Source organism: Megascapheus bottae, chromosome 4, assembly GCF_031878675.1.
Source record: "Megascapheus bottae isolate mThoBot1 chromosome 4, mThoBot2.hap1, whole genome shotgun sequence".
Lineage (NCBI taxonomy): Eukaryota > Metazoa > Chordata > Mammalia > Rodentia > Geomyidae > Megascapheus > Megascapheus bottae.
The window spans coordinates 10,914,877-10,941,772 of NC_143512.1; the positions used below are offsets into that span (position 1 = coordinate 10,914,877).

The 26,896-nt window shown below is 44.5% G+C and overlaps 1 protein-coding gene across 4 annotated transcripts in view; it reads left to right on the forward strand.

Annotated features, from left to right (window-relative positions):
• Fgf1 (fibroblast growth factor 1) overlaps positions 1 to 26,896 on the forward strand; it is a 93,430-nt gene that overhangs the window by 56,807 nt on the left and 9,727 nt on the right. For 2 of the 4 annotated variants that reach the window (XM_090331309.1, XM_090331307.1), the window contains exon 2: positions 13,915 to 14,120. In XM_090331309.1, the coding sequence (XP_090187435.1) occupies positions 13,952 to 14,120 (169 nt within the window). In that variant the 5' untranslated portion in view covers positions 13,915 to 13,951. Of the gene's footprint in view, positions 1 to 7,316; positions 7,535 to 8,399; positions 8,477 to 13,914; positions 14,121 to 26,896 lie in introns of those variants that run through there. The other 2 variants (XM_090331310.1, XM_090331308.1) reach the window with 2 other exon arrangements.

Consider the following 26,896-nt stretch of genomic DNA (forward strand, 5'->3'; position numbering starts at 1 on the left):
GGTCAGTGGGCTGATTTCCTGTGGTTCCTGGGAATTCAGCAGCAAGCTCTCAGGAGGATGTTGGTGATAGGGAACAGGGACCTGATGAGTGAGAATCAATAATTATATCTATATTTGCTTCACTTTTTCCCATAAAAATAATCTGGGAGGAAAACACCTGCTTTAGGAGAGCAAAGTTCACTTCAGCAGAGAGCAGAAAGGACTTGAAACGTCCCTTAGTATAAGACAGAGTCCTCAAGTCAAGAATTTGCAACCTAAAAATGTCATTACTTTGCTTCTTCCTTCCCTTTTTCTTTCATTAACAAAACAAATACTCAAGCAATCCCTGTGGGCCAACCCTTGTTTCAAGTAGTGGGAGGAGATGAATTAATATAGTTTCTATCCTCTAGGAGCTTACATTATTTCTAAAGGAAGAGAAATGTCAAGGAAAGCTCAGGGTGATGGATGGATAATTAATTACAAGTGATGTCAGGTGTTGGGAGAGGGAAAAAAAAACAGTAGGTTACACTAGAGAATAATGGGAGACTCGAATTAGGTAAGGAGAACTGTGGTGAGCTTTCTTAGAAAAACTGACCCCAAACAATTAGTTACAGAGAGGCAGATAGATGCCATGCCAGAAAATGCAATAAGCATAATAAGGATATTTTCCCAAATCAAATCCATCAGGCTCCCTACATAATGTGAAACCTTATAGCCTGGTAATTCAATCCTGTTAGGATCATTTTGTAACATAACACTCATCCATGTGGTTTGTAAAAGAACAATTTATAGGAGAATGGTTTTGCCATTGGAGGCTTGAAAGTTCAGAATCACGAAAACACTGGGAAGGAAGTACTCGTTTTCTGTCAGCTTCATGCCAGGGGCCTATCTAAAGGTCTAGTTTACAGAATTCCAGACAAGCTCAGGGACTCAGTATAGTGAAAAGGTGCTGGGGTTGTAGATCTTTGGCTGTCAGGGAAGATCTTTGGTTGTCATGTGCAGAAAGCTGATGGCAATGAGAAGTAAGATGTCCTTGTGACATCTCTCCTTCCTTCTTGTTGCCTGATCTGCTTGCTCCCAAGGGCCAGAAATTTCAAGTCTGTCCAGTTTTCAAAAAAGCCATACCCAACTTAGTAGCTCTGTAATGTCTCAAACATGACAGGGGGCAGTGGACAATGAGAAAGATGAATGTTTTTTTTTTTTTTTTTTTTTTTTTTTTGCCAGTCCTGGGCTTGAGCTCAGGGCCTGAGCACTGTCCTTGGACTTTCTCAAGGCTAGAGCTCTACCACTTGAGCCTCAGCACCACTTCCGACTTTTTTCTATATATGTGGTACTGAGGAATCGAACCCAGGTCTTCATGCATGCTAGGCAAGCACTTTAACCACTAGGCCAAACTCCCAGCCTAGATGAATGGTTTTTTAAAAGTCAGACAAAAAGACGCAAGCAAGGAGGAGAGACATGCAGAGCTGGAGGGCTAGGAGCAAACTGCTGTGAGCTGCCTGCCAACACTGAAGTAACCTCCTGTAAGAGGCCTCCTCTGATAGATGAGGGCTGTGTCCAGATATAGGTATCTGCCTGCCCTCACTGTGTGTCTGAAAAATGGTGTTTGGAGTATAACACAGGCCTTCCTGGAGACATGAGATAGCAGGGGAAGATTTATCTTTTAGGTCAACCTCTTGGCTTACAAGGTCTTAATTCATTTCCAAATGCCCTCTTCCCTCATCCAGTGTCAGTCCTTCCCCAGGGCCTATGGTAACGTTCTCTTGCTTCATCTCCTTCCCATAAAACCCATCCAGTTACCGCCAGTGGCCAATGTGTGTGAGGATCTGGAGGGAAGCAACAACCATGGGGTGGCCAGACTTTGACAGCTACTGGCAGCATTGAAAAGGGGCAAATGGTACAAATGGGAGAATGGTCCCTTGGGCTATTCACACGGGATCAAAAAGAGTTGGCAAAGACAAGGAATATCTAAAAATAGGCAGGGTCCTTAAATAGAAAGAATGCTGGAAGGGAGCAAGTTTTATACTGTCCTAATGTAGTCTCTGCAAAAACTTGACTCTGGAAGGCTGGCACTGGGGCAATGATTCTTTTCTTCCTGCTTTTGGCAGTGACACCCACTGAGCCCCTTTATAAATCCTTCCCGGAGTATGCTGGACACCAGTGCAGGATGGAGATTCAGGCTTGGTGTCAGCACCGCTTGGGCTGCTCCACCCCCTTTCAAAATCCAGAATGAGACAGTCACGTGTGAGCAGGCTCTTACATTCTTCATTTGTATCCAAGAATCTTAAACACAAGACACGTGCTTGCACACACACACACACACACACACACACACACACACACACACACACAAAGGGATTGCTGTTTGTGCTTCCAGAGATGCCTGGATACCATCCATCTGCCAAAATTGTGAGTTTTGTCCCCTCTAGTTTGTGTGTTCTGAGTGAGCTGGAACTAAGGTGGTCCAACTGAGAGGCAATGTTGAACACTAGTGTCTCTGAATGGAGGGCAGACTGTTTGGCCAAGCCACAGATTTGTTCTGGTAAGATAGCCAGCTTCTCTGTGTCCTAGTTGTTTAGGCTACAGAAGAACAGGTGTATCTGTTCATGTATCTGCTCACCAGTGGGGCACGTGCACTATGGCCACCTAGTGGCACTTTATTTCATCATAAAACATGCTTAACCCAATTGTCTTCAGCATTAAAATAAATCAACCCACTATGACACATGTTCTAATAAGAATATAATGATACCTGAAAGCAATTACATTCCAAATCCTTCCCAAGCCTCATTCTTTTCCTTCCTCGTGCCACTATGACAGGACTGGTCCTCTTTCTTCTTTTTTGGGGTGTCAGGGACAGACCAAACCCAGGGGCTTGCACATGCTAAGCACATACTCCAGTGGAGATACATCCCAGCCTGATAACTGTATTCTAAACAGCTTCACTTTACAGATGAAGTGGTGTGCTAGTCATGAAAGCCAAACCCATTTCTGTGACTCTCCGACTGAGAGAGCTGCCACCTTTCAAGGCATTTCCAATCATTGCAAGACAAAACTCATCCACCGCACAAATGGGCTTCGACTTCACCTTGGCCCTTTATCAACAATAGGAACAAACTACCCATGGCAGACCAAGTGGCAGGAACAGCTTGAGATACATCAGTGATCATCAAAAAAGCACTGGACTGAGTTCAAGCCCCAGGACAGGAAGAAAAGAAAAAAAGTAGCCAGGGACTGGTGGCTCAGGAGGCTTAGATCTGAGGATTATGGTTTAAAGCCCACTTGGCAAGAAAGTCTATAAGACTCTTATCCCCCAACAAACTACTCAGAAAAAAACCACAGTGGAAATGTGGCTCAAGGTGTAGCCTGCTAGCCTTGAGCAAAAGAAGCTCAGAGACAGTGCCAAGGCTATGAATTCAAGCCCAACATTAAAAAAAAAAATGAAAAAGATGGAGGTAGGCACTGGTGGCTCACGTCTATCATCCTTGCTAATCAGGAGGCCGAGATCTGAGGACCTCGGTTCAAAGTCATCCAAGGCAGACAAATCCAAGAGATTCTTATCTCCAATTAAGCAACAAAAAAAACCCAGAAGTGGAGCAACATCTTACTTGCAGAAGTTCTTTCAGGATTACTTCATGTATATATCATCTATATGACCATACCTGGTATATCATACACGTTTGAGAAACAGTTTCTCTTATTTGTGTGCCTATTTATTATTTATGAGTCTGTCCAGAGCAGGCTATTGGGTAATACACGATAGGACAAGCCCTTGGCATTTACAAACTGATAACAAACACATACTTTGACTGAGTTTAAAGACTGCCATAAATTATTTAGGACAAGGCGGTGTGCGGGGGGAGACTCAGCAAACAGACATGGTCCAATAAGCTGGAAAGTCATCTCATTTGGAGAAAGGAATGTCCTCGCTGGACTGGGTCTGGAGATTGTAACTTGCACAATAGATTAAAAAGATTTTTGGAGACACATCAGTGGAGAAGGTTAAAGGGAAGGGTGGAAGGACGTCAAGAGCCTCTGCAGGACCACTTTACATTTGGCTTAAAGCCTCAGCTTTTAATGCATCAATCTGTAGAAGGATATTGCTGGTGAAGATGTTTGCAGGTCTTCAGGATGGCTGAGTGCCTGCAGGACCTGCTGGCATGGGGAACATCATGAAAGCTGAGAGAGCTAGGGCCGGCAGGGCACACAGCTATGCCCGGCAGCCTTTGCCTTTCCTCTTAAGGCAGACTCTGGGTTTTTGTTTTTTTTTTTAATTTGCAGGCAATTCAAAGAATTCCTGACTCTTGATTGGATGGAGGATGGATATTGTGGCAGGGAAGTGGGGTTTTTTTTGGGGGGGGGTAGATAAACCACACAGTGAAGGGTAAAAAACATGAGTGGGGGTTTTGCAATGATCCTTGGCATGGAGGGGGGAGAGAGGGAGAGGGAGTGGTGGGGGGGAGGGGGAAGGGGAGAGGGGAGAGAAAGAATTTCTCAATTCTTCATTGAGGAGTGTGAAGGGATGGGGCTATTTATGTATATCTGGATTAGACCAATCACCCTCACATCCTGACCACTACATTTGGTCCAAGCATCTACGGCTCTCTCCTCTGCAAGAGGCTGGCTGAATCAGTGATAGCTACATTTCAAAACCTTCTTAAAGGGACAAAGTGAGTTATGTCATTAGTCCAAAATCTTGTATCTGAAAGACCTCAGGCTAAACGAGAACCTAGAATTCTAGGCAATTTGGAAAGGTAGTGTAATCCTAGCTATTCAGAAATCTGAGATCTTGAGGATGGTGAAGCAAAGCTAGCCTAGATAGAGAAGTCCACAAGTCCACATAGGCAAAATAACTGATAAAAGTCACTTGAAGCTTGGTTTAAGTGGTAGAACCAGTCAAGGGAATGTTCAAGCCCTGATATTGCCAAAAGAGAAAAAAAAAAAGCAGAAGGGAAGGGAAGAGGCCTTGCTCATTTATCATATGGAATAACTCCAGTGGGGTTAAGATCAGTTCTCTAGAGCCAAATAGAAGTATTCTGCATTTGCACCATGTGTTTTGTTTTGTTTTGTTGAGTTTTGTTTTGACATTAATAGTATATTAACACAGTGAGGCAAAGACTTGAAATTGTTCTGGACAGTTTGGGTCAGGTTTAATCATAGTCTGATTTATGAAAGAACTGGTTTCAGGGTATTTCAGAACTGTGGAGTGAGATTGGTTTTCTTCCTTTCTTTTCTTTTCCATTTCTTTCCTCTCCCCTGTCCTCTTTTCCCCTTTCTTATTTAACTTTTCAGGATACCTGCTGCGTTCTGACAATGGGAAATGCTGGGTAGACATTATTGACATCTGAAGTGTGTTATCTTGACCTCCCCCAAATGTTTGAATCTGGAAGTCTGGGAGGTGATCCTCTAGAATCAACATAGAGAGGAGGCATTCTAAGTCAACAAGACATGCAAACAATCACTACTGTACCATTCATGTAAGCAAATGATAATACATAGATGATGATGGAAATTTTGGCCTCAACCTTATAAAATGGTATTTTCAAAATATTACTAAAGTTAGAATTCATGTTTGCCCAGGCTGCTGACAAATGTAAAAACAGGGACATAAGCATGGGCCCAGCTAGAGGCTCTTGCATTTCCAAGGGCATTATCATGTAATCCTTACAGCGACCATACAGGAACTACTTTTATGGAGCTCCATTCTGCAGATGGAGTATTGAGACTATGTGTGAATGAGTACTTTGCTTGTGAATACCAGCCAAGTTACATGCCCAAGTCTAATAATCATGCCTGTAAATTAACTATTAGGAGACAGAAAAACAAAACAAAACAACAACAAAGGCCTGGTTTATAGCACTGGTTCATTTCTGTGGTATAAATCTTGTCACCATAACTGTTTTCAAGATACAAATAGTTTAACAGCCAGCAGCCAAATTCCTGGATATGCAAATAACTGGCTTTCATGAACCTGTGGGCTCTGCCTCTTGCACACCACCGTCAGTCCTTCCCAGACTCAGATCCACTGTTTGCCATCAACTTTAGGGAATGGACTTCAGCTCATGGAATAGAACTGACACAGGGCAACATACCAATCTTCCAGCCTGGGCCAGCTGGGCCACTTTGCTACTTCAGACCTGATCTGAGCACAGAGCACTGAGAGCAGAGCAAGAACACAGATAAGCAAGTCAGAGGACAGTGAAGGCTCTTATCTTTTCCCTTCTGACATCCTTAATTTTCATAGCATTTTTTAAGAAGTAAGGAAATATTGGTTACAAATGAAAACAAGAGTTTGGGCCTGCTATTAATCAAAAGGCAGGGTTTCCAGGGAACTTTGGCAATTAAAATACATGGAAGGCACTCGGCTGAGCTCCTTTGTCAATACCTACAGGATGCTCCTTCCAATTAGAGTTCTTGATTACATGTGTCCACCGGAAACCCCTAAAAAGAGACTAAGCTGTGGTAGTCAATCAACAAATATGTGTAGAATACTGATAATGTATGGGCATTTGACAAGTACTAACTGCAGAAAAAATGGACAGAACAGCTGTCCCAAGGCCTCTGGGATTAATGAAGGAGATAGTCAAAAGCATAGTTAAATTATATTCATTCACTCACTCAACAAATATTTGCCAAGTGCCCATTAGGTGCCAGGCATTTTGCCAAGCCCTGGATACCATGGTGAGCAAGACAGATTAGTTTCTCCTACCATGGAGCTAACCATCTAGTCCTGAAGAGAGACATTAATTAAATAATCACAGGAATGAATGTGTAATTAAAGACTGATGTAAGGGCTCAGAAGACATGTTAATGGTCCTGTGAGAACTGGAGGAAGTTGACCCAGTTATGCCGAGTCTGGAAAGGCTTTACTTCAGGAATTGACAACTGAAAGATTTTAGGGGAAAAAACTAAGTAGGCAAAGCAGAGTGAAGGAAGAAGGGATGGGGCATCTTAGATTGGAAGGGACCACCTAGTTTGGAGAGAGGTGGGGTGGAACAAGGCCTGTGCTTCCCTAAGCCCTGCAGACCATGGCAAGGCTCTAGTCCTTGATTCAGGGCAGTGGAGAGCCCTGGGCAGTTCAGACAAAGGAATACAGGTGGCATTTACAGCTAGAACCACCCAGGAGCACAAGGAAAGCAATGCTGAACTGTGTGTGTGTGTGTGTGTACACGCATGAGCAGACCAGAGGTGGAGCATGCATGCTAGAGCTTTCTGGAAGAGGAATTGTCCATGGTGATGATGACTTCACCCAGTTACAGTGGGTGGAGGAGACATGGGTTGTTGGGGGGAGGAGGGAGTAACCAGGGTTACTAGTTTAAGACCTGGGTGAACAGGAGAGGGCGGGTAGGTAAGAAGAGGCCACTAAGAGAAAAGGTAACAAATAGATAGAAGATAATAAAAGCTCATAGGTCTTGGTAGGAGTCTCAATGTTTATCCAGAAGGCAAAGCAGAAACCCACTGATCTGGTCCAGGTTTGCCAGGCAAGCAATCAGTAGTTCCTGAATGAAGAAGGTCCTGAGTGAGAAGAGCCCACCATGTCTGCTGCAGCTCTGAGGTGAGCAGGGCTCCGATGACACCAGGGCAGTGCAGTGAAGAGGAGGGGAGAGGAAGGTGCTAGAAGACAGTGAAAGGTAACTAGGAGGGATGAAAAGCCACAGTGACCACTTGACTAGGTAGGAATGGGCTCTGTTCCAAGGACGGTCTGAATGGAGTTAGTACTGTTGGGTCGAGTGTTGCCTTGGATAATTTTGACAAATGTTTCACGGGTTCTTGAGAAGAATGGAGTTCATGCTTTGGTTGAGTGCAGGTCCTCTTAGATATTTATTCAGTTAAGCTTGCTAGCTGAGAAGTCCAGTCTTCATTAACATTTTCTGTTTGTTTTGCCACTTAAAACAGATGTATAGGAATCTGCCATCATCATACATTTAACCACTCCTCTTTATGTATTTGCCAATTCTATAAAGTTATATAATCATCCATTTGTATCTTACATATCTTAATGCTCTGTTATTAGGTATACACATGGTTGAAAAATTTATAACCTGTTGCCTTTTTCTATTTGTCATTATGTACTGGTCCCTTTTGTATCTGGTCTTTTTTTTTTTTTCCAGTCCTGGGCTTGAGCTCAGGGCATGAGCACTGTCCTTGGACTTTCTCAAGGCTAGAGCTCTACTACTTGAGCCTCAGCACCACTTCCAGCTTTTTGCTACGTATGTGGTACCGAGGAATTGAACCTGGGTCTTCGTGCATGCTAGGCAAACACTCTACCACTAGGCCAAATTCCCAGACCCTCTGGTCATTCATTTAGCCAAAGATTTATTTTATCTGGTATGAAAATAGCCATAGCAATTTTAATTATTTTTATTATCATTCATTTGGTGTCAATTTTCTTACTGAGACAAGGTCTCACGCTGTTGTAGAGACTGATCTCCCCTCCAACTCCTGGGTTCAAGCCATCCTCCTCCTGCCTCTGCCCTCTGTGTAGCTGGGACTACAGGTATACTTCACTAAACCTGGATTACCTCTTTTGTAATTATTTTATTATTATAAAGATAATGTACAGAGGGAGTTATAGTTACATAAGTCAGACTGTGCATTTCTTTTTTTTGTTTTTTTTTTGCCAGACCTGGGCTTGAACTCAGGCCTGAGCACTGTCCTTGGATTTTCTCAAGGTTAGAGCTCTACCACTTGAGCCTCAGCACCATTTCTGGCTTTTTTTTTTCCTATGTATGTGGTACCGAGGAATCGAACCCGGGTCTTCGTGCATGCTAAGCAAGCACTCTACCACTAGGCCAAACTCCCGGCCCCCAGACCGTGCATTTCTTTTTAGACATTGCCACCCATTCCTTCCCATTCTCTCAGATTTTTCCTCCTGTGCCCACCCACAATTGTATAGTTCATTTTGAACATGGTGTCTAGTGAGTTCGTTTACCCTTTGTCCTTCCATTTCTCGGCCTCCCCTTACCCTCCTAAAGACATATAAGCAAACAAACAAGACAAAAAGAAAAGGAAAATGACTACAAAGGAAAACAATTCTTGTTTCCATTTCCTGAACAGGGTTATGTTTTATCCTTTAAGTCTTAACTTTTCTGAACCTTACATTTTAAATAGATCTTTTATCATCAGAGTATAGATGGAATTTTTTAATCTAGCAAAAAAAAAAATAGACCATTCCACTGATTGCAATTACAAAGTTACTTGGATTCATTTCAGCCACCTACTTTTCCTATACTTCTCCCTTTTCTTTTGCTTATTCCAGTTTATCTCCCTCAGCCTTACTACTTACTTGTTTGGAATTGACGTATTCTGTTATTTATTTTACTGTTAACTATGTCTCTGAGAAAGAATGAAGGGTTTTCGGTAATGAATGACTTTATAGAGATGGGGAGATGGACTTAGAGCCAAGTTCCATTTTATATATAGTGTGTTTGAGGACACATCCAATGACAACCTCAGTAGACCCCACACGACTGACTTTGGTAGTTTTACATACCTTTCAAAATGCCCATCTGGGTAAGTGTGCTGTATCATATAATAGACAGAGGTTAACAATAAATGTCTGTGTCTGCTTTCCCTTGACTTTTTGGGGGGAGGGCTTGAACTCAGGGCCTGAGCACTGTCCTTCAACTTTCTCAAGGTTACAGCTCTACCACTTGAGCCTCAGCACCACTTCTGGCTTTTTTTTCTATGTATGTGGTACCTAGGAATCGAACCCGGGTCTTCATGCATGCTAGGCAAGCACTCTACCACTAGGCCAAACTCCCAGCCCCTTTCCCTTGACTTTTACATCCATCTTCCTTTGAACTAAAGTCGCAACATATCTCCTAGAAATAGTAGTGTCACTTCAATCACTAATGATGAGCTGAGAACAGTCTTAAACAATGACCTCAAATTTCTTTTACATATCTACTGCTTACCATCTTCTCCAACTTCTCTGCCATGTTTGTGGCTTCAATAACCCGAGGAGGGGTTTAACTAATTTTTTGTGAATATAGGAGAACATGAGGAACTATTTTCACAGCAGATGAAAAATCACCTTCAACTAAGCACGAAACCACAGCTGATCTAGAGATATCAGGCCAATAGGACCAATCACACTAATGACTCCTTTCAACATCTTGTGTAATTACCACGCTCATTTAACCCTTACGACAACCCTGAGCAACAGGTAAGGTGGACATCATTAGAAGAACGATTGCCAAGGGATGAACTCCTGCACTTTCCCAGATCCCATATGCCCAGGGCTGTGCCAAGTGGTGTGATGCTGCACACTGAAAAGTGCCTGGCATTCCTGAGCAGGAGTGTGAGTGTGTACTCCCCTCCCCCCCACACCATTCCTGTATGCCCTTCGTGTTCCTCTTATTTGGCTGTCACTGACACATCAAGAAACCCATCTGGTTTTCCTCAGATCTCACCCCAGATCTTCACAGGGTGGACCTAATGCCATAACAATGACCTGCTGGCCATCGGACTTGAATTCTGGCCTCCACCACACAAATAATCCCCGTCCCTGATGCCCATAAACAGAAAGCAGAAATGAGAAGCAGAGCTCATAAATCTCCGCTGTGTTTAATGCCTGACTTCACTTTGTTAATGGACTCATTCATTAGAGCGACTTGTGTAAATGCCCATAGACCTGCTGTTTTGTGGTTGTATCATTTCATCCACTTCTTTCTTCCTATCCTTTAACCGAGAGTGGACTGGCAAAGAACTTTGGGCCAAACACCGCTCAAATACAGGTCAACTGTAAATACCTTTTTTAAAGGGGGGTCATTTCATGCCCACGAGGCTTCAGCTGATCTGTAACCCTCCCTTCTCATGGCTGCCAGTGCAATACGGATATCAGCCTTTTTTTTTGTGGACTCAGCATGTGGCTCTCAGTTTTATAGGTACAAATATACTGAAGGGTTAGGGGTGCCATTGGGAGAGTGCTATTACCTGCCCGTGTCTGGTCCTCTTCCATGGGGGAGCAGGCAGAGAGCAAAGCTATGACTTGTACAAGTGCAGGATGTTGAGCTGGTGAGGGCCACCCAAGGATAAGGTCCAAGCTGCAGGTCTTGGCCATATGCATGAACAGGAGAACTATCATACACTTTAGACAGAAGCAGTGTCTACAGCCCCAGTCAGCCTCTGGTGAACCTGAACTTTTTCATCCCATCTGTATGGAAACAAGACTGCAAGTAGATAAAGTTAACTACAACCAAAGGAGCCAGATGCCCAATGGCTCACACCTGTAATCCTGGCCACTCAGAAAGCTGAGATCTGTGGATCACAGTTCACAGCCAGCCCAAACAAAACAACAACAACAAAAAAACTGTGAGACTTTGTCTCCAATTAGCTTGTAAAATATGATACTGGCGGCATAAGGGAGGTTTTGAGTTCAAACTCCAGCACCATCACAGAAAGAAAGAAAACAACCCAATAGTGATTCTTCACTGACATTGCTCTAGAACAAAAGCCTTTCTGAAAGGGAGCTTCTCCACCATCAGGGGAAAGATAAACAGAATCCCCACTGGAGGAGACTCCAATCAGAAACAATATCCTACCTCAGGACTAACAGTAGAAATTAGTGCACATGAAATTCAATGACAATGACTTGAGTGCAAGTATTGTCTCCTGTGTATCAAATTATATACAGAACTTTTGATGTATTAAGGACATCAAATTAAGAAAATGCTTGTAATAGAAATTAAAATTTTTATCATCTCTTGTGTCTTTAAAGGAAAGGGATCTGGTCATGGTGCATGCTAATGGAGAAGCAATAGGTGAAGAAATTGACATTTGGAAATGCTAAATGGCTTTACATCAGAAGTGGACCCAGGGGCTATAGTGCCTGAGGCCCTGTGTTTGATCCCTAGGACTGAGAGACTGCGAATTCAGAAAGGAGTGGTGTTAGGAATTGGAATGAGGAGCTAGATGGAGAGAAAAAGAGACAGAAGTGGTACAGGGAAGCTTGGGATGAGAGAGAGGGTTGGAAAACAACCAGTGAGTGAGAATAAGAATGGACAAGGATCAAGGTATTGGCTTTAAATGCAGTTCATAGAGTATAGGCAAAGCTTGTTTTGTAGAACCTTAGATAGAGGGTCCTCAATTAGTGGCTGAAACTGGGTCCAGTGACAAACCTGGGTGACTATAGGTTGGAAATATGGTACCAGGAAGATTAAGATGCCAGAAGCAGATAAAATGAACAGAGTTCGAATCCCAGTGTCACAGGACAAATTATCCAGAGTGATGGCTTCTTGTGAATGTCACTCACCAGGCTGCTCCAGGCCAGGCCTGCCTGGATTCATGTCTCCTGCAAGGAGCATGGGGAGCTGTGTGTACGGTATGTGGTGGCCTCACAGTGAGGGAGGGATGGGTTTCTCTTAGGAACCTGGAGGTTAGCTGTCTTGTTACAAGGATGGCAGGGTCACAGGCAGTGAGTCCACAGACCCACTGTGAGGCTTAGCTCTACTATTTCTACCCATTGACTTTGCATAGGTCATTGAATCTGATTCTGTGCGTGCGTGCATATGTGCGTGCATGCGTGCGTGTGTGTGTGTGTGTGTATGTGTACATATATAGAGAGAGACAGACAGACAGAGACAGAGATAGGAGAGAGGCAGAGAGAGGAGAGAGTGAGAGAGAGAGAGCGAGAGAGAGAGAGAGAGAGAGAGAGAGAGAGAGAGAGAGAGAGAGAGAGAGAGAGATTTTTAATGTAGCATTTGGAACCAAGTTAAAGGGCCAGGTGTTATCTTGCAAGTCTAGAATATGTTGATGCTGATGGGCATTGTGATTATAAATCCACTTGATAATCTCTATGTCCAATTAACATCTGCTCACTCCCAGAACTCCATGCTTGCTTCCTACTCTCTCTTTGGTATCTTTCTTTCCTGGATTTTGTAGTCACCTGCCACTCCTTCAGCTAATGGTGGGCAAGTACATGCCTTTAAATTCTAGCATCCATTAGCTTTTAGTATATCCATTGGCAATTAGTACAATTTTACACTAGTAGTGTAAATTTGCATACAGTGGTACATACAAGGCTAGAGGTAATATATAATACAATTGTTTGCATGTTAAAAGACTCATGCCAATGACCATGGCTCATGCCTGTCATCCTAGCGACTCAAGAGTTCTGAGTTCTGGAGGAGATTATGCTTTGAGGCCAGCTTAGACAGAAAAGTTTACTAGACTCTATCTCCAAAATAGTCAGCAAAAAGCTGGGCTAGTGGCATGGTTCAAATGTAGAGCGCCTGTCTCTCAAGCACAAAATCTTGAAATCAACTCCTCCTACTTTAAAAAAAAAAATTCCCCTATTAGGATGAAAATGACCTGTGTACCGGGGGGGGGGGGGGGGGAGGGGGGGGGGGGGGGCCAGACTTGAACTCTTTGTGTGGCATGAGGACCACTGGAGGCTGTGGAATGAACAGGAAGCAGGCACAGCTGCTTCCCCATTTGTCCCATCTGATCCATACTGTCCCTGCTGTGCCTGGGCTCCCTGCTGCACTCAGGCCTGGGAGTCCCTCATCAAAACAGAGTGAGGGTGGAGGCCAGTACCTCAGTCCTGGTCTCTTGGCTCTTGTGGGTTTCAGCCAGACCCTGGGTGTTATTTTAGAGCAACTTTGGTGTTTAATTTGAGGATGTGTATGGACCAGAAGGAGGGAGCAGAACATGATTATTTTCCCCCTCTTGGCTAAATGATTCAATTCGAAGTTCTAAAAAAAAAAAATGTCCACTTAGTCCAAAGCGGTGACCAATTAGGAAGAGAGAAGTGTCTTTCAAACCCCTCCCATGCCAGGGACCCACTGCCACCTCCCAGGGCCATTCACCGTGGCATCACCTGGGCAGCCAACCAGCCACCCTGTGTTCTGAGTGGCCCTACTCTTCTACGAAGTGTCTGTCACGCCTTTGCTGGAAAAAAAAAATTCTACAAGCCTGTGTAATTTCTTACAGTCTTGAGAACATCGTCACCCCCGCCGCTTGCTGAGCCATGGCCGAAGGGGAAATCACAACCTTCACAGCCCTGACGGAGAAGTTTAACCTGCCTCATGGGAACTATAAGAAACCCAAACTCCTCTACTGCAGCAATGGAGGCCACTTCCTCAGGATCCTCCCTGATGGCACAGTGGACGGGACGAGGGACCGGAGCGACCAGCACAGTAAGCAGTCATCTGATTTGTACCCTCTCCCTTTCTGGGTCTTCTTTGGTCAAGCATGGAAGGAGGAGGGGTAGTTCAGGATGGGGACAGGCTACTCCAAAGCTCTACACAGCCCAGATTCAATTGGAGACTGGCTGACATATTAACGTCAAGGGCCTGGGTTTGGAAACCAGCTTGCTGCGGGATACCACTTAATTGTTGCAGGTCTTAAAGAGGTTTTCTGCTGACCTAACATGACCAGCTGCCAGTGTTTCCTTGTTGCATTTTTTTCCCCCTGAGTTTCTGAAAGGTTTGGCTTGCTGGATCCATGATTAGAAGAGCCAGGAAGGCAGGGATGCTAAATCCTGCACAAAGACAGAGGCTCAATTTCAGCTTAACAGACTCTCCTTTAACAGTCTCTTTCCACTGGGCTTGATATGCAAAATCCTAGCCTGTAACTACAGTCTTACACATCATAAACTACGCAGCTTTCTCCCTGCACATACTCAAGCAGTTGTGGCTGTGGGAAACAGGAAAAATCATTCCCCAGACCTTGGAGAGGCCAGGGAGGGGGGACCACTGAGCCAAAGGTTGACTTTTCTTACAGCCCCACTCTGACACACTGCTAGACTGGAGGTATGACTGGAGAAAAGATTTGTGACCTCTTCCTACTGCCCACTTCTTCTGGTGCTGGATGTATGTTTGATATTTGGACTTGATGTCCTAGCACAATGTTTCAGACATTCTCTGAGCACTGTGAGGCCACTGTGTGTGATAAACCCAAAGTTAGATCTGATTCATGCTTAGAAGGGTGGCAATTACAAGCGTGAAATGTACAAAAAAAAATCAAGAGAAGTAGGATGAATTCAGAAAACAAGAGAGGGCACAGGCAGGAAGTGAGGTTCCATAGACTGGCTTGAGGATGGAATGCTAATCACTGGCTTTGACAGGATGGCTTTTATGTATGGCCATACATGCTGGGCTGTGCAGCAAAGCACTGTCTTTGAATTTTTCTCAATGCTAGAGCTCTACCACTTGAGCCACAGCACCACTTCCAGCTTTTTTCTATGTATGCAGTACCAAGGAATTGAACCCGGGTCTTTGCGCAAGCACTCTACCACTAGGCCACACTCCTGGCCCCTACTCTGGCTTTTATTTGCTGGTTAATGGAAATAAGAGTCTTATGTACTTTCCTGACTAGGCTGGCTTCAAACTGTGATCCTCAGATCTCAGCCTCCTGAGTAACTAGAACAGTCAATAGCCACTGGTGCCCAGCCTCGTTTTTAGCTTTTCTTTGCTTTTGACTTAATGAAAAATACATTAAAAATTCCTTTACAAAGGAGATTCTATTTAGTACATTCAGTATAAGCACTATTAACTGCAAACAGGTGGACTTAGCCCATTGTGTGTACAACAAGATTCACGAATTATATGTCTGCCCATACAATACAGGAGAACAAGCTTTAAATTTTCAGAGTTTCAAATGTTTCATATAAGTTTTATCAATTTTCTGAGTCACTGGGAGAATGTTCTAGGTCCTAGGATCCAAGATTAAAGGCACCTTTGGCAACATGTCCCTTGAGACTAAGTTGACACGGCTGCCTGTGCTCTCTCCACTTCTTCCTCTTCTTGGCAATACTGGGGTTTGAACTCTGGGCTGGGGCTAAATAGACAGGCACTCTACCACTGAGCTATAATTCTAGCCCTAAGCTGGTTCTTCAGAGAAACCTTTAAACTCCAGGGAGATGAAATACTAAAATGATTAGGATTTCTATGCAAAGGTACAAATGTCATACTCATTCATTTTTGCCAGTCCATCATTGACATTATACACTGAATTTGGTTGCATAACATTGGGACAACTTCTGAGGTTTGCTGTCGATCTGGCTGCCTGATTTAAGACATCAGGAATCCTTGGAATGGCAGCATGGTGTAGCTGTAGGAGCGTGGGTAAGGATGTGGGCATCTGACTGACGCTGGGCTGCTTGCCAAGTGAACTTGGGTAAGTTACTGAATTTTCCTGGCCTTATTTTTCCTACTTGTAAAATAAGATTAGTATTACAGGCCCCGGGTTTCTTGGAAGAGTTGAGATAATAAAAAGTGAAAGTCTTTTTCACAGTGCCAGCCAGGCCCACACTAACAGCTAAACGCTCATTGTTCTTAACAAAGTTTTTTATAGAGTCAAGCTGAGTGTGGTGGTGTACACCTGTGATCCCAGCTACTCAGGAGGTAGAAACAGGAGGATCATGGTACAAAATGCAAGACCCTACATGAAAAACAAACTCAAGCAAAAAGAGCTGGGGTATGGCTCAAGTGATACAGTACTCGCACAGCGAAGTCAACTTTCTAACTTTAAACACTAGTACCACCAAAAAAGAAGAAGAAGAACATATTTCCATATAGTCAATGCAACACAACGACATGAAATAGGATATCGAGGCACTTACCCTGTCTCCATTGTGTCCATGAAAGGATCCAAATTTAGGCTTTGATCTAGAGCCTCTCTACAGACATAGATGGTAACCTAGTATTTGATTACTCAGAACTAAGGAGAAGGCAGGGGCAATAACAGAACTAAAAGTGGGGTAGGTGGGGAGAAATTCACCCCCGTACCTTTCAGAGTCACAGTGGACAATCCACCTGCCCTCTGTAAAGACAAGCAGCCTGGATTTAGAGTCATACCTGCTGTGCCACTTCTGCCTTTGTATGAACTGCTCTGCAAAAGCAGCACCAAGTCACCCAATTTCCAGTGTCCCCAGACTTTAAGCAAAAGATTTTAGTCTTACTGAGACTCGGTGTCCTTACCTGTGGGATGGGAATGGTACCATTACTCTGTATACCTCACAAGGCTGAAAACATTCAGTAAGATACTGCCCATGAGCCAAGTCCTGGGCTAGACATACTTCCTGAGTGTAGATGTGTTGCCCTCTTCTGTCCAGTGGTGGTATTGCCACCACTTCTGAATCTCAAGTGTCCAGACATGCCCAAGGCATGGAGTAATGACAAGTGTATGTACTGTATGTACAGTATGCCAAGTGATAGCTCTGTTGCTTTTCCATTAGTCTCACCATGTCCTAAGCAGAAAGTCACACTCCTTCAGGAAGAACAGTCCTAAAATCCAATATGATATTTAGCTAAATAAAAACAAATGTATACCTTGGATCTCAACAAGGCAACTATAACTCATTTCAGTTTCTCCTTGTCCTCAAACTAATTGATCTATTACAGGAAAAATGGGGATGTTTTCCAAATTTGTCCTTCCCTACCCCTACAAGAGTCAGTTTCCAAGAATTTTCTTGTGGCATCAGCCTCTGGGAGACACTTGTATAACCAGGGACACTAAAAAAAGACCTATGTGAAATGTCTGCACCAGTGGGAATTTCTGTCCATTGTGATGATGAGTCTGCCCACCACATGCCAGGCGTCAGCTCTGGAACATTATCCACCCGGGACGTGAACACTGCTCATGCTGTCAGTGGTAGACAAGGGGAGCTACAGAGTCTGGGGCCCGGGGTGCATTTTGTGAGAAGGATCCTGAGCAAGACCACTAATCCTGGGAGACGCATATGTATGTCACTGTGAGAGGGCGGTGGTCCGGAAGAGATGGAGGTGCTGGGAAAGGTGACAGGGTTCACAGGACTTAGTACATGTCAGGAGGAGTTCGACTTCTGCTCTTCTTTCTGTGATTATTTGATGGTTTTCTCCCGCACTGAACTGCTGGAGGACCAGGATCCTATCTCTTAATGCTCAAGCCTGCAATTCTTATGTTCGGCATGTTACTGGTCACTTGGTCTCCTGTCTGACCAAGCTTTCATTTGATAAGTGACTGAATTGTATTGGTGGCCCATAAATGGAACTTCAACAATGTGACTAATGAATACAAACTGAGCACTCATGTGTGCCAGATTCTCATTTCCAAAATAACCATCACTTACCAGGATCCCCCTCCCCCACTCCTTGTGGGGACAGCATTGGCCATAAACGTTCTTGTGTTTCCATATGAAGGTTCCCCCACCCCCATCGCACTCTACCCTCAACACTGACACAGTGACAAGGATTTCACTCCATTAACCAAACATGGTGTGGGTCAGAAGGATGCAGGCATAGCATCTGTCCCTGCCACTTACTAGCTCCTTGTCCCCTCAGGACAGCTGGTCTCCTCCACATGCTTCTATACATGCCTGATAACATCTTGTAGGAAAGTAGGTATGTGAAATGTGATAATATTTGCAAAAGGATTTAACACGCTCCCGAACATGAGTGCTCAAAAATGACATTCATCCATCATCATCATCATCATCATCATCATCATCATCATCATCATCACCATCATCATATCTCTTCCATCCAGCCATCTGATCTTTTTTTCCAGCCTGTTCAATTAAATGAATGCTATGCTTGTTTACTTGTGGAGGACTTTCCCCCAGCTTCTCTGGAACCATCTCAGAGCTCTCTGGGACTGGCACAGAGCCACCATGTTTCTAGTCTCTTCCCCTAACCCATCTAACTTCTCTGGCAAGGGCAAGATGAAGCTCAGGTTTTGATTGCCTTCTGCAGGAGTTTCCTCATTGGTGAAGAGGGAGTGGAAAGGAGTCAGCCGACTGAGTCCTCACTGGGGACTCAACCTAGAATAGTAACTAGCAGCTAATGATATGAATGCTCCTGAACAGCCCCAGCCTGCAGCTGGGAGTTCCTGAGCTCCCGAGCACAGGAGAGTCAGGGAGGGAGGGTAGGGGGGAGCTAACTGCACCAGTGGAAACAGTCTTGGGCAAAGTGTACGCCAATCAAGTAGCTTAACATGCAGCCACATCCTAACATTGCTCAGGGAGTTTACTCATCAAAGGGTTCCTACTCTGTAGCCCGGAATCAGGGCAGATTGCTCTTCCATGAAATCCCTCCTTGCCCATTGTGTGGAGGGTATCCAGACTATGTTTGGGGGGGTATCCAGACTGCCTGCTTGCCATGACTGGACATGACTAGCAAAGGTGCCTTGTATCCTCCTAGCCTGGGCTCAACGTGAAGATGGCTTGCAAAATGACCATAGTGAACACAACCACATTCCCGTGCAGAGCAGGAGTGTCCTTCCTCACTCGGTTGCATGTGCTGTGTGAGCCTGCTGTCCCTTTCTCCCACCAGCCCTCATTCGATTGAGAGCACCTCAATCTCTGGACTAAATCAAAATCTTTCAGGTACCTTTTCAAGTGTAAAAACAACCAAAAAAAAATCAGATACCTTTACAAATCTTAAGAAGTCTTTTTCATGTATATGCGTGTATGGAGTATACACATTCCAAACCAATGAAATATCTTTTTTCCCCCCTCAAATCCACTTTTTCCTCTTCTCTGTCTTTCTTCCATGTTTGGCAGAGCCTGGCTGGTAGCTCCGTTTTAATTATAAACGCCACTGACATAAAACAACCTCTCTGAGTTCTGTATGAGGCTGACCTCACTTGGGTAAACAGAGCCAGGGACGGGAAGTCTCCAGCCCAGAATAACCCTGGGTTTGTAATCTCTGCAGTCTGTCCCTGGGCAGAGTGTGTAAGGCAGGCCTCTGGGTTCAGCCACCCTCTTGGCTATCCCACCTGAACGAGCTACAGTAACCAGAGCTTCACATATTCCCCAGACTCAGACACAAAGTACAGTGCCCCGAACTCACTTATCTCAGCACTGGCAGGCTCGTGGCTACTTTTTCTTCTTGGAAAGTGAAGGATCACATGACTTATGCAAATGACCACAATGACCCAGTGGAACCCTGCAGAACAAAGGAGGAAACATGTAAACTGGAAGCCGATGGGTGTCCTTCCAAGTGCTAAGGCTCCCTTACCTAAAGGCCCAAAGTACACAAAGGCCTGTGAGGGTGCCTCGCAAGTCACAAAGGTGAATCCATACATTACAAGGTTTTTGATCATGAATTCGGATAGATTCGCAATTCAATACACCTCAGTGTGTTCCTTAAAAGGGACCAAGTTTGGCTGGGCATGTAGCAGAGTTGCCATAGTGCTAGAGCTCAAGCGTAACAAGAATGAAGCCCTGGGCTCGGTCCCTGGCACTGAGGACTCTGGATTCTACTGGAGACTTTTAGGGTCACAAATCTATCAAGCAAATGCTTTACCCCTCTTCAAGTATATTTTACAATACTTTATTTTTAATTTCTCTATGAGATTTTTATCTGCGACTTGAACTCAGGATCTAAACATTGTCCTCGGGTTATTTTTCTGCTCTAAGCTAATGTTCTGCCACTTAAGCCACACACATCTACTTCTGGATTTTTGGTGGTTAATTGGAGATGAGAGTCTTAATAATTTTCCTGCTCAGGCTGGCTGTGAACAATGATCCTCAAATCTCAGTAGCTAGGAGCTAGGATTATAGGCATGAGCCACTGGTATCTAACTTACACTACCTGTGTGTGTGTGTGTGCGTGTCTGTGTGTGATGGGACTGGCCTGGGTACTGTCCCTGAACTCTTCAGCCCAAGGCTATCACTCTACCACTTGAGCCATAGCACCACTTCTGGTTTTCAGGTGGTTAATTGGAGATAAAGAGTCTCACGGACTCTAGTGCCCAGGCTGGCTTTGAACCATGATCCTCAGATCTCAGCCTCCTGAGTAACTAGGATTACAGACATGAGATACCAGCACCTGGCTTACAGTACCTTCTTAAAGCTTGATTTCTGGTCTGTTCTATCAGATGCCATTGGCCACATTTCAAAACTAGGGAAAGAAGGACCCCAGGAACTATCAACTTGTCTCATTTTCAACAAGAACTTGTCCATCTTCCTCAGGAAATGTTAAGTCACTGTCTTCTGCTCCAGACAGCAGGCCTGGGGCTCCCGTGGTGGTGGGGGGGGGGTTCAGAAAAGCCCTTCCACCCTTGCCCCTGGGTTGACCTGAAAGAGGCATTGGGGAGGCAGGGGCTAATAGGAGAAAGGCCACCCCCATACCTCAACCAGCCTCTCCAGGACTCCTGGATTCCAGAACACCCAGCAATAGGGAGACTTAGATGTGGGTGTGGATGCAGCTTGGGGCCAAACTGAGCCAGTCACAGAACATCTCAGGGGTTACCCAGATGAGGGGATCTTGGCTGGCCCACTTGTTTATGCACTGACTTGAAACCAAGCTTCAGAGTGTAACTACTACCCCGGCATGGCAGGAAAGAGAATTATAGAAAACGGTAAATCTTTGATGAAAAATTTATTTTAAAAAAAAAGCAGCAAAAACAAAACCAAACCACGCCCACAAACCTATGTGCACAGCTCATAAATATGTAAGGCTGTGCACTGGATATAGACCAAAGACTACCAGTAACTCTACTACCCAGAACTAGCCTCATAATTGAATTGGTTTAAAAGAAAGCCTAAGGATGAAGAAGACATTGCCTCCTTTTTTGTCTCCACTCCTTGTCCATATGAACCTAATACAGTCACATATTTTACTACATCCATATTCATGAGCTATGCCCTGCTTGCAAGATCTATGTTTAGGAAACTTAGCCAGGAAGCAAACCCATGAGAAGGAGCTATGAAACTTGGTTCATGCTTTTTTTATATATAACATTTTCATCAAAGGTTTATTATATTCTCCTATAATTTTTTCCCTGAATGTTATCTTCTGCTTTCCTTTGAAAGAGAAAAAAAAATGAAGGGTAAGAAGAGATGGGGGTGGGGGGAAATAGGAGAGGGAAAGGAAGAGAATGTTTTTATTATGGTTTCTGTATTTTTGTTTACTTTTGTTCAGAATCAAATGGGGGATCTTTGTTTTTCTATTATTTTATCATTCATGGGTTCATGTATTGGTCTCCCTACCCATGATCCTCAGCAGATTTTACGCTACTCCAAGAGGAAGGGCTGAGCTGAACTGTGTTGCCCCCACACACACACACACCCCTTTAAGGCCTCTTCCCAGGCTCTCTCCTTCCTTGTTCTTCCTGAGACATAGCTGCAAGAGGATACAGGCCTGGAGGACTGGTGTGAAATCACACAGATAATTGAACACCTAGTTCCCCACATGAGCAGCTCAGGCCGGGTACTGTTCCTTTTTTACCAGCAGGAGGATAGATGCTCAGGGAACTGAGCCAGAAAGAAAACCAGTGAAAATGAGCTATGAAACTTGGACATCCTGGAGAAATAATATTTACAGAGGAAACTCTTGAGACAAACTCTCACCAAAGCACCAAGTCTGGTGTTACAGGCCTGCAGATCATTCACCAGTGAGGCCTTTCCACAGCTATGACTGGCTTAGGAGATAAGGTCAACTCTTCTTAGCACATGGATAGGATCAAAGGAGGCAGAACAGAAATGAACTAGGAAACAAAAAACCTTCCAAAAACATCTTCCTTTTCTACCTAACTGAAACCTGTCCATTTAGCACATTCGACTAAATGCCTACATGGGACTCAGGTAGGAAAAACAAAATCCCAGGCACTAACCTCACTTGTTCCGTGGCTACAAATGGGATCCTGGAGAGCCGCCCACCATCTTGAACACATCTAGTTTCTAAGTAGGAGAGTATGGCTTTGGGCCAATCTATCCCATAACTAGAGCCCAAGAGGCCATGTGAAGGGGAAGAAGGAGAAGTTACTTGGAGAACTCACTCTTGGCTGGGTCCAGGATTCTTCTGGTTCGACTAAAACATGTTCTCACCAAACTTGAGCTCCTCCCCAGTAGCTTGGAGCCACTGCCATCTGCTCAGGAGACTTGGTGTGGAGGAGTTAAGGTCACATTTGCACAAAGGAAATGACATGATTGTACTGGCCACTGGTCACTTTCTTTTAATCCTCCAACTATTATTTTTAGTGAGAAGAAAATGAAGGGTGGATAACTCGCTCCATGATTATATAGCTAACATACAGGCAGAATTGTTAATTCCCACTCTTTAAAATTAACTTCTAGCATGAGGCTAGATACATATAAATGATCCCTAAATGGTTTCCCCCTTCCGTTGTTCTAAACAGAGGATTATGCTGAGAAACTGATAGAAAAGTTCCTCCCAATACTCTAAAGTCCAGTGAAAATGCCAGACATTTAAAACAGCTTTATTGAGAAAATTCATGTATAATCTAAGTCGCCCATTGTAAGTATGTGATCGACTGGGTTTTTTTTTTTTCTCCCATAACTTTTCTTTTTCATTTTCTTTCCTCCCCTCCTCTTTCTCTTTCTTTTTTGTGTTGGTACTGGAACTTGAACTCAGGGCATGGTACTATTGCTTAGCTTTTCTTGCTCAAGACTTTTTTTTTAAGTCAACCGCTTCAGTCACACCTCCATTTACTTCACAACCTTCCTATCCTTTTGTTTTCTTTTCATTTCTTTTGTCAGTTCCGGGGCTTGAACTCAAGGCATAGGTGCTGTCCCTGAGCTTTTTCACTCGACTAGTACTCTATTACTTTGAGCCACAGCACCACTTCCCATTTTCTAGTAGTTAACTGGAGATAAGGAGTTCTGTGGACTTTCCTGCCCAGACAGGCTTTGAACCACAGTCCTCAGATCTCAGCCTCCTGAGTAGCTAGGATTCCAGTCCTCAGCCACCTGGCACCTACTACAACTTTCCTTAATAGAGTTGTTAGACCAGAAAATCCACGCAGACATCCAGGCACCAAGAACAGAAAAGAGACCGGCAAGACCCCTTCTCCCAAGAGAGAAGTATGGGCTATGGTCTCAGGGGACCTATATAACCTATGGAGTTAGGAGATGGAGAGCCTGGTGTGGACTAGGGGCTTCATTACGGTGGGCTAGGATTTATGGCTGCTGCCCAAGTGACAGATAAGGGGTCTTGCAGCTGCCCAGACCTGTAGGTCACGCTAAGGGGATCTTGCTGCCTTATATGGTTGTAACTGCCCCCAAAGCGTGCCATCTCAAGTTGAAGGGGGCGGGGTGGAGGCCAGTTATTTACTGTGTCTACTAAATGGGCCTAGTGTTGCCTAGGAGAAGAGCATGTTAAGCTAGGGGAGAGGAGGCTTTTGAGCTAACAGTTATACAAGTCTTTCTACAATCAATTATAGACCATTTTCCAAAAGAAACCCCCACACCTCTCTACCACTCTAACACCTCCATCTGATCTGAAGCAGGCCCTGGATGCCACTAATCTACTCACTCTATTTAGAGATAGAGATTTGCTTATTTTATACCTTTCAGACAAATGGAATCATGAAATCTATTTGGCTAGTGTGTGTTTTTTTTTTTCATCCATGTGGCAGCACTGCAGAAAACATGTCTCTGGGCATGTGGCATTGCTAATCAGTATATCTCACTTCAGAGGCTATTGGATCAGGAGAGAGCTGAGAGAGAAAGAAGCCATCCCCTCCCCTTGTACCAATGAAGAGCCTGTGGCCAAGAGTGAGTTAGCAATCTGGGCAAGGTCACCTGGCTCAGTGAAAGCTTCACAATTCTCAGTTCAGTCCCACTTCACTCGTGGCCATGGAGCACGGATGGAAACAGGATTCAAAGAGACCAGCTGACTGATGAACACCAGCAGAATCACCTAACATTCCACAAACACTGCCATCTAACATTTGCCCAAATACTACCTGGTCCCTTTGTACAAGGGCCTTGTGTGAGGAGCTGTTTTCCCACCAGAGGAAAACAGAACAGAGAGAGGAAACTCAGAAATGAGTAAAAAATCTAAATGATAAAATGATTGTATGTTGAATGCCACAGGAAAAACAAGCAATGAGAATGATGTGAGGAATTGGCAGGAAAGTAGGGGCAGGGGGGCCAGGGGTTACAGGCACTTGAGGAAGTATATTCAGTCTGATGCCTAGAAGAGGAAGAGAATCAATCTCATAAATATCTGGAAGAAGAAGGTGCCAGAGGACATAGCATGTGCAGTGCTCCTGGGGTAGAGTTCCATGTGTTGAACTAAAACAGGTAGAATAGAGCAGGTGAGTGGTGTGATTTGAGGCTGGAAAAGGACAGAGCCCAGCTCCTGATGGTTTTCCTGCTAGCAGCTCTCTCATGACCACACTTGCAGGACTAAGTAAAGATGGGGGACAGTCAAAAAGGAGCTCCCTTCTAGTGAAGTCAACAGACTCCACTAGTACAGGAAGTTAAAGAGTCTATTTCCAAGGACCAGAGCAGTAGACCTTCATGGAGTGATCAGACAATGGAGAAACAAAGGGAAATAAGAAGACACTGGCATATCTATAGAGAGGTGATTGCATGGTCGGGGTATAACCAGAGAATGCAGCACAACTTACCTGGCATAAAGAATGAAATCGTTCTTGGCAAACAAAAATCAAGGTGTACAACTATCTGAATAGTGTGTTATCATTGGCATAGTTCTTTTGGGGGGCAGGGACGGAATTGGGGTTTGAACTTAGGACCTCGTGCTTGTTAGGCAGATGCTCTACCATTGAACCATTTGAACCACATTTCCTGTCATTGGTATATCATTGGAATACCCCATCATTGGTATAAAAAAGAGGAGGGATGGGAATTTGGCCACCTATGGATGTGATCTCTCTAGAAAGATCCACATAAAGTCTAGCCTGAGGGACTCTGGTTTGCTCCTGCTCTAACTACCCCTTTCAAAGACAAATGTGCACAGAGAGGAAGGGGCACTCCTTATGTTCAATGTCTGTAGGGAGAGGGAGGAGGAGAGGAAGATGTGTCACTGTCTATACTGTTTCCAAGTCAGAAACATGTGAGTGGATTTCCTGCTCAAAGCAACTACATTAAAAATGAGCAGACCTAAGGGCATGGCTCCGCAGCGGGGCATCCACACAGCACGAATGAAGCCCTGAGTTCAAACTCTAATGAGAGAGAGAAAAGGAAAGGGCGGGGGAGAGAAAGACTATGAAGGATAAAGACCTGCCAACCAAAGCCCTGTGATCCAGCCTGTCCTGCCTCTTAGCCTCTGGTAAAGCTGACCCCAGAAAAGCAGAGAAGTCCCTTGTCCTTCCAGTACCTGATATATTGCCTATGTACCCAATCTAGATTTTACTCTTAATTATGATGGTGGTTATGACCATCCAGTAACAAAAGAAACCATCTAAAAGAGTCCAGAATTAATTCTGATTACTAAATGTGAGCGGTCGAAGCACCTCCCTTCAGAGGATGGATGAGGAAAAGGATAATTATCAACTGAACATTGGCCTTCAGTTAAGCATCCAGCACCAGGCAAAGCTTCCTGGGAGTATCAACCATGCAAATGCCAGGCTTGGGCCCAGGGGAACTTAAAGTTCTTAACCTCAGTCTCCAGGTTTCTCAACCAGGACAGCAGACTCCTTGGAATGAATGGTTCTTTGTTATGGGGCTGCTCTGTGCATTACAGGATGTTCTGCAGCAGCCCTGGGCTCTATCCACTAGATGCCAGTAACACCCTCCACTACTGTCCAGTGTGACAATCCAAACTGTCCCCAGATATTGCCAGATGTTCCCTGCAGACAAGGCGCCCCTGGCTGAGAACAATTCATAGCTGCCTGTCCAGGAAACCTGGAAACCAGCGCTGTCTGGATCAGAAGTTGAACATTCACAGAACTGCACTGTGGGTAAATTCTCTTCATCTCTCAGGAAGTAAGCAGTCCTACGCGCCCAGGAACTTCTGCCTGGGACAATCACAGTCCCAGATTTTAAAGGACAGCAATCTGTCAGCAAGAGTTTCTCCCATGTCTAGAAAGCATGGGTCACACAGTATTCAGAGGAATCCAAAAACTAAGTAGTACATACAGCAAGCTGGCCAGCTGCATGCTCTACAGCATCCTAAGATAGGGGTGACACAGCCAAGAAAATGAAGGCTACTTCTGCCTGTGATTATCTTGGGGGGGGAGAGGGAGGAGGAAGATGGAGGGGGGTAGAGAGGGGGAAGAG